At 35.5% G+C, this 8,066-nt stretch overlaps 1 protein-coding gene across 3 annotated transcripts; it reads left to right on the top strand.

Moving 5' to 3' along the window:
• The first annotated feature begins 4,484 nt into the window (after positions 1-4,484).
• Positions 4,485-7,800, top strand: LOC111384110 (serine/threonine-protein kinase HT1-like). Of its 3 annotated transcripts, none has more exons than XM_023008346.1 (5): positions 4,485-4,712; positions 4,922-5,004; positions 5,126-6,112; positions 6,384-6,839; positions 7,269-7,800. In XM_023008346.1, the coding sequence occupies exons 3-5, from the start codon at positions 5,357-5,359 to the stop codon at positions 7,539-7,541; spliced, it is 1,485 nt and encodes a 494-aa protein (XP_022864114.1). In that variant the 5' UTR covers positions 4,485-4,712; positions 4,922-5,004; positions 5,126-5,356; the 3' UTR covers positions 7,542-7,800. The 3 variants fall into 3 exon arrangements, with proteins under 3 accessions (XP_022864114.1, XP_022864116.1, XP_022864115.1); XM_023008348.1 differs by having other exon boundaries at positions 4,922-5,021; XM_023008347.1 differs by having other exon boundaries at positions 4,922-5,025.
• The last annotated feature ends 266 nt before the right edge of the window (positions 7,801-8,066 follow it).

Here is an 8,066-nt window from a genome sequence, read left to right as displayed (position 1 = left end):
TCTTATTTCTTGTTGTGATCTTTATTACTTCACATCGTCATTAACTCTCATTTTTACAACCCTTTGGGATCAACAAGTGATATCAGAGCTTGGTTCTTCTTCTGTAAATTGGTTGAGATTTTTTCAGAGATAACTACCATGAGGTATGACATTCCGCTGCTGGATCGTAATATAAGGTTTTCTTTATGGTAAGTAAAGATAATGGCTATTCTGGCGCAGTTAGATTTAGACGATGCACTGTTAGGTTTTGAGAAGATGTCAGTTGATTGGATAAAAGAAGAGAAACAATGGAAGGGATCAGAAGGTTTTATCCCAGATCCATATTCATTTATCCAACAATATTTTACAAGATGTCTTGAAGGAAAAAACAGCGACTGTCTTGTGGTTGAAACTGGAGCATTTATGCATGACTAAAAGTCTCACGACCAAACTGGCTCTAAACTAGAAGCTATATTCCCATCGCATGGCGGAATGAGGGTCACTGGAGGACTATATTGTCGTATTCAAGGAAATAGTTATAGATCTTGAGACGTTGGAGGTTAAGTATGATGAAGAGGATTTGACCTTGATCCTATTGGGTTTGTTGCCTGGCTCTTATGCATTATTTCGGAACACCATTTTGATAGTCGGGATACTTTGACTATAGACGACGTTTATGATACTTTGCACTTAAAGGAGAAGTTGAAGTATTTGGTTGGAGCTATATCGAGGGATGATGAAGCTCTTGTATCTCATGGTGGTCCATGGAGGGGCAATCGAAGAATAACAATAATTTTTTTTGCTTCAATTACAGATGTAAGGGATAGATTTAGAAGGATTGCGATAAGTTGCAGGCTAAAGGTGATTTAGCTGCAAATTTTGTAGCGCAACCTTTGACTTCAGACGAAACAAATGTAGTTGAGAATTTTTCAGATGGCGGAGATGTGATGTTGACCGTGGTATCTGACGTGGAATCTAGGCCCGACGAGGAGTGGATTCTTGATTCAGCATGTTTGCATCATATGTATTTCAATCGAAACTTCTTTCAGACACATGAAGCTACTCAGCAAGGTGGACTTATAATGGGAAACAACTAGTCTTGCTGTATTGCTGGGATCGGTCAAGTCAGATTTAGGCTGCGAGATGAGACAGTCAGAATAATTGATCAGGTTCAACATGTTCCAGACCTGAAAATGAATCTCATCTTGTTTAGTACGCTAGATGTAAAAGGGTATAAATTCTCTGGTGGAGGTCAAGTCTTGAAGGTGCGAAAGGGTGTCTGGGTTGTACTAGAGGGACGAAGAATGTATTAGTTGTACATCTTGTAGGATAACGCAGAACCAGTTAAGAGATATATAGACAAGTTCAGTATCGTGGTGGATATTCAGTTTGGTACAGTAGCTCTTGTGACGAGTTCTGGATCGGTTCAAAACATTGCTCGAGAGAGAGTTGGTGATTCCGCTTTGCCACCAATTTTAGCGATTGCACCGTGTTCAGTTGCTAGAATTGGATCCATTGAGTGTAGGTACCATGGTGTTAGTGATGTCTGTAATGTTTTTGGGACGTTAAAGACGACAGTTCTAATAATGGGCCTTCTGTTCAGGCATTTTGCATAATTTCTGCTACAGAGTGTGCTTCTACCCTATTTGATAAATATTAATTCTTTGGTGAAATTTTTAGAAACCGGGAATAGGGTTTAGGTGTCGCTTGTGGACGCCGTGCAGAGGACGATGGTTTATATGGAGAGTTTTGGTTACTACGTTGAGGAGATTTGCCATTTCATTTCGATGTAAATGAGTTTATTTCTTAGGTGGAGAAATTTTGTGGAGCTCCGCTCATTGTATCGAAATTTGAGTTAAGGTGGAGATTGTTTGAGTTGTGACTCAAATATGAGTCTTGAATCCCGTGTTGTTGGTGTTGGAAATTAGTCTAACTACATTCAACAACAAGGAAACGAAATTCCATTGAAATTGGATCTCCTAATTGTAATATATTTTTTCCTGTTATGACTCTTCTAGGGTTGGAAACGTGGCCTATAAATGCAATGCTTCTCTGTCAGTTTTGTTTAAGAATTATTACTATGTCTGTAATTTCTCTCCATATTGTCAGTTTATAATACATCGTTCCTCTGTGATAAATTCTCTTTGTTTATTTTTTTACTTTTAATCTTGTTTCTTGTTGTGATTTTTATGACTTCACATCGTCATTAAATCTTATTCTTTACAACCCTTTGGGATCGACAGATCTTTCTCCATTTTTGAACTCCCCTCCATATATTGTTCCTAAAGACATGTCATTAATGAAGGTGGAAATTATCATTAGTAACTCTGAATGTCTTCGCTTTATATTTTAATTTTCCAGATTTGTAATGAGGTTCAAATGATTTCTTATAATGTTGCACGCTTTACTGATGATCTAAGTATATAATTTGTTTCATCAACTAGGACGAAGACATACTAGTTCTTCCCCGTGCATCTTGTGTTATTGGTATGATTACGAGAACGGAATTTGTTAATAGAGGTACTTCATGTGTTCAATTCTCGCCGATTTATTCAAGTTTTGTGCTCTATTGGGATTATTTAAACATATTGTTTCTTTGCAAAATAATGAAGATTCAATGGCTATAGAACTTCAATCCACTAGTGTAAGGTCTCTAATGCTACTTTACTCATGTTGTGAGTTGACTCTACAACATCTTGAGAATGACTGGTCCATTAGATGAGGATTTTGCATTGTGCACTAGGATCATTAAGAATAAACAAGAAATTGTATTTATTTTTTAATGGAGTCTCGATGTTAGTATAATGTAGGTAGCTAATACTACATTTTGGTTTAATTCTAGACAAAGCATCTTCAAGTTCCGGAGGCCTTTGTTCTTGGTTTCTGCTTCCTGATTGCAAATACTTATAAAAGTTTATATTATGCATTGGTTCCCTTCATAAATTAGATTATGTTTGGGAGATGTTAGATGATGTTCATCAAGAAATGTTGATGAAATCTTATTTCGAACAACTATATTGAATGAAGCATATATGGTATAACTTTTCAGCCCAATTGGTCCACCAGCTTGAAATGGGGATGATAATAACACAAAAAAAAAAAAGAAAGAAAGAAAGAAAGAAAAGGAAAAAAAAGAAAGAAAAGAAACTGAGAGCTAGTGAGGAGCCTTCATTGAAGCCCCATATTGAGACTAATAAAAAACTAATGAAGAAACACTTTAAAAAGTGAAGGAAAGACACAATGGTGTACAATTCGAACAAAGCCATTGAAAGTCGCAAGGTGTATACGGAAGAAAAGTACAAATTGGGCTTGCTTATATTTTGGAAACAATATTATTGCTTAAAGAAAACTAAACATATATAAATTTAGAACACTTGTAATAATTGATGACATTTAATAGTTATTTTTGGGGGGAGAAAGGCTTTCGACTGCACAATTGATGTATTCACGAGAAATTGGGAGTTTTTGGTAAAGTCGTACTTGATAAAAATTGAGAAATATTCATTTTCAATTATCGATTTCCACTCGCTTTGCATGTAATGTTTTTAAAATTATAATTTATTATTCATTTTATTTAGATTGTAATATTTTGAATCTTTTGCTGAATATTTTATTTCATAATGGAATTTTTGTTATCTGTCAAAAGAATAGGTCAAGGTCTTACTTCATACATTTTGAATAGGTTGGGCACATCAGCCATAATTTTTCCTTTTTCCATTTTAAAAAGGTTTAAAACAAAAATAAATAAAATTTTACCAGTAAAAAATGACTATTTGAACTTAATTTTGGAGTAATTTTTTCTTTTAAATTGTTTTGGCACCAAGTTTTAGACAACTTAGTGAAAATTTTAGGATTTTATACATACTTTATGATAGTTCAGTGTTACATTGAATAATGTGTGGTGCATCCAATGACGTCTAAGTTTGTTTCAATTAAATATTTGGTGAAACCAAAAAATGCAAATAAACTAATTGTGATTTTGGATTAGGATTTTCCAATGAATATGTTCACAGTGATGAATTAAAACTTAAAATTTGGATGGGAAATTGACAAGTGATTAGTCAAAATATTTTATGAAGTACAATGACTATTCTGGCACAAAATAAAGTTTAGTGACCAATATGAAATTTCAAGAATTCAGGACTCTTGCTGTTTTTACTTTTTACCCGTATCAACAAAATTTTACCGTAAAATTAACTGCATCGAACAAAAATTCCAATTCCAACAAAGAAAATATCAAAAAAATGCAATGATATTATTAATATGTTGTGTTTCTGAATGAACAACAATCACACGATTCCGTGCAATTCGTACAATCTCACCGAAAGGAGCAAAGAACAAAACTTTGAACTTTACCTACAAATGTACGACAGTGACTTTTGTATTCTTCCTCTTATAATATTTTCTCTTCCTATTTTTTTACTCTCTAATCTATCTTGACTTTTCGAAAACTTGAACCAACCTGCCACCGTCATCCTCCATCTTAACATGGTCCACAGTGGAATCATTCATGTACAGCTCCCCTAGCCTCTCCGTATAAAATACGTTTAATTTTCAAAATTTTATACCGATTTATATATATATATATATAATAAATGAGATTTATAGAGAATCCCATTTCATGATGCTGGGACATGCAATTTGTGGCGCTCTTTCAATATAATTGTCGTTTTTTATTTTATTTCGTTGTTTCAAGAATATCTGGAAGGATATCTTCAGAGATATACCCTTTGGTAAGTCAAGATCCCTGTTTTATGTTTGTGGGCAAGTTCATTTTTGTTTCTTGGTTCAAGAAAAAGGGTTCTTTTTATTTACTTTATTAAAGCGACGATTAGTTTTCTTGTTGGCCGTTGGGTTGGATGCGATTGGTGTACAATTATTTTACTTTATGATTATTCGATAGGTTTTGATTTTTCCTGGGACTGTGTGTGTCATTTTTCAGGTTTCGAAGGAAGTTGGTGTTTGACTTTGATACTGAGAGGGGGTTTGTTCGATCCTTCGAGCTTTTGATCATATTTTTATGAGGTATGAAACAGTATTTGGTAGGTAAGCATGTTACATGTGGATTGATTTAAGATGGAATGTTTGAAATTTCAGATGGTTGATTAACATTTGAGAGATTTTCTGCTTTTATATGTGTTCACAGATGATATTGGATGTATGGTTGTTTCTGGATCTAGCAGTTGTTAATTGGATCAGAGGTTTTTAAGATATCAATGGAGGTGAAATTTGATTCTTCACTGTTTATATTTTAACATAGAAATGTGAATTTCAAAGGGATTTTGGTGGAAAATCTTGATTTTTGAACATTTGTTGGGGCTGAAGGAGGAGGAGGGAAAGAATAGTAAATAATACTAGGGCATTAAAGTAGGTGAAGATGGATGAAGAGGTTAGCTCTTGGATAAGGAGAACCAAGTTCTCTCACACGGTTTGCCATCGGTTAGATTCTTCTTTATTGGCCTCTGTTCCTTTCTCTGCTCAGCCAGATAGATTTCCAGGTGCCAAATCTAGGCCTAGAGCAGTCACCATGAATCCAAAACCAGGAGGCACAGTCACTCAAGTTGAGCGAAGCCCTGCAACAAACAAGCCGAGGGCTTTATCACCCCTCCCCGAAATGAAGGTTTCTGACACCTTTAAGGAAGCTAGGTCTAGTCAGAAGAGATTCTCGACTCCACATCCACAAAGAAAAGAATCCGATAAGAGAATTGTTGGCAAGTTGTTTCATAAAGATTCCCATGAAAGCAAGTCAACAAAATTGAAAATTCCTGGTTCAAAGTTTCCAGTGAATGCCAGTCCCCTTAAGCACTTCACATCAATGAAATTTCATGAGAAGTCTAAGGTTCGTAAGGATGGCTGGACAAAGTATTTTGATCATGGTGTGGGGAGGGTCATCTCTGTAGAAACTGCGGATGATAGCATGATTGATCTTTCTAAGTTATTTCTTGGGCGTAGATTTGCTCATGGGGCTCACAGTCATCTTTACCATGGGGTCTACAATGATGAAACAGTTGCGGTGAAAATTATCAGAGTACCAGAGGATGACGAAACTAGAGCCCTGGATGTACGGTTGGAGAATCAGTTTGCAAGGGAAGTTACTCTCTTGTCCCGTCTCCACCATCCAAATGTTATAAAGGTACTTGATTCCCATTCCATGTCTAATTAATTGGCCACCTTTTATTTTGAATTCTCTAAGTTTTTTATTCTGTGAATTTAGAGTATAAGTTGCTTTGGATCTTCTGATAGATGTAGTAATGAACTGTGGAATGATGAAGAATCACGTAGCCGACCACAAATTTATTGAGAAACTTAGTTTGTTCTGTTGCTGCTGTTGTTGTTGAGAAAGTTTGAGGATTATTTCTCATCAAACTCCTTTTTACATCTTTTGCAATGATCTGGCATTGCAGTTCATAGCAGCATCCAAAATGCCACCTGTATTTTGCATTGTGACAGAATATTTATCAGAGGGTTCTTTGAGAGCATACTTGCACAAGCTTGAGCATAAATCTCTTCCATTGCAAACATTACTGTCAATGGCTTTGGAGATTGCTAAAGGAATGGAGTACATTCACTCACAGCACGTTATTCATCGGGACCTTAAACCAGAAAATATACTCATAACCGAAGATTTTCACCTGAAAGTTGCTGATTTTGGTATAGCTTGTGATGAAACGCACTGTGATCTTCTGGCAGATGACCCTGGTACTTACCGTTGGATGGCACCCGAGATGATCAGGCGGAAGCACTATGGTCGGAAGGTCGATGTATATGGATTTGGACTCATAATATGGGAATTTGTGTCTGGAACTATCCCTTATGAAGATAAGACGCCTATTCAAGCTGCTTATGCTGTTGTGAGCAAGGTGATTTTTTTGTTCTTCAATATTTGTAACATTTTTGCAGTTGGCAATACTTATTGGCATCACATTATGGACGGTTTGGCATGGCTTTTGAAAAGTCATAGGGAACTTTTGGGATCTAGAAGTTACTTTTGGTCCTATTTGGATGGTTTTATGGAAGTGCTTCTTCTAATTTTAAGAACTTTTGAAGGGAGCTGGTCGGGTATGGCTTCCTGTAAAAACGCATTTGCAATAGGAAGTTTTTTTAAAAATTAGTTTCCATACAAAAATTAAGTTAGTTTCCTTTAAAAGCTCTTCTATAGGAAGTGGGTAAAAGCAAAAATTATGCCAAACGGGACTATATTTAGCAAATAAAATTAAGTTGGCCCGTTAATATTTTGGCTCTGTAATTTACGTTTTTCCTTTTATTGACCCTTTCCATATTTTTTGCAGAACATGAGACCTGTTATCCCTGGGGGCTGCCCGTCGGCCCTGAAAGCTTTGATTGAACAATGTTGGTCTGTGCAACCAGACAAGAGGCCCGAGTTTTGGCAGATCGTGAAGGTATTAGAGCAGTTCCAGTCTTCACTTGCCCAAGATGGAACCCTGAGCCTGGTACAGAACCCGGAATATCGTGATCATAAGAAGGGACTACTTCACTGGATTCAAAAACTTGGTCCTACAGATCATATTTCTTCATCCATGCCTAAACCTAAATTTATCTGATTTTCTAGATTATCTGCTTTTATAGTTTCACCAGATCCCAGTGTAATTAACAAGTTATATAAAGCTTTTTTTCTTTTACTTTTCTGTTCCCCCGTGGACAGAAATGAATAATTAGATCGTAGGCATGCTACAGAAAATGCAGTCATCAGTTTTGGACATGATTGTATTTTTCTTTCTTCTTTGTCCCCCTTTCGTTAGAAGTAATTTGAGTGACAGATACATGGAATCTTATTATTTTGTACATGGCGTATTCCCATTCCATCGTTGTTGCTCAATATTGAAGTTATCTCTGAATGTTCTAACTGTTATAAAAAGAGAGAAAAGGAGGAGATAATGAAAATCAATAAATTTTTGTTTGTATTTATTAAGAATCAAAATTCTATATCTATAGGTAAGAATTAAGGATACAATGGTAATAATTTATAGGATTGTAGATCTACAATTGTCATTCACTAATAAACTTACCATTTATAACATTCATTCTTGAATGATACATTACAAAATATTTGACTCGTTTAAACCTTA

The sequence above is a fragment of the Olea europaea genome, unplaced genomic scaffold (assembly GCF_002742605.1).
Source record: "Olea europaea var. sylvestris unplaced genomic scaffold, O_europaea_v1 scaffold2844, whole genome shotgun sequence".
NCBI classification, from domain to species: Eukaryota; Viridiplantae; Streptophyta; class Magnoliopsida; order Lamiales; family Oleaceae; genus Olea; species Olea europaea.
The sequence above is the reverse complement of the archived record's forward strand: the minus strand, read 5'-3'. Positions and strand labels throughout refer to the sequence as shown.

Bases quoted from the DNA above. Each gene is read 5' to 3' on its own strand.
- LOC111384110 (XM_023008346.1), top strand. From the start codon at position 5,357: ATGGATGAAGAGGTTAGCTCTTGGATAAGGAGAACCAAGTTCTCTCAC. The intron at 6,113-6,383 runs GTACTTGATTCC...CTGGCATTGCAG, and splicing joins ACCATCCAAATGTTATAAAG to TTCATAGCAGCATCCAAAAT. The intron at 6,840-7,268 runs GTGATTTTTTTG...TATTTTTTGCAG, and splicing joins CTTATGCTGTTGTGAGCAAG to AACATGAGACCTGTTATCCC.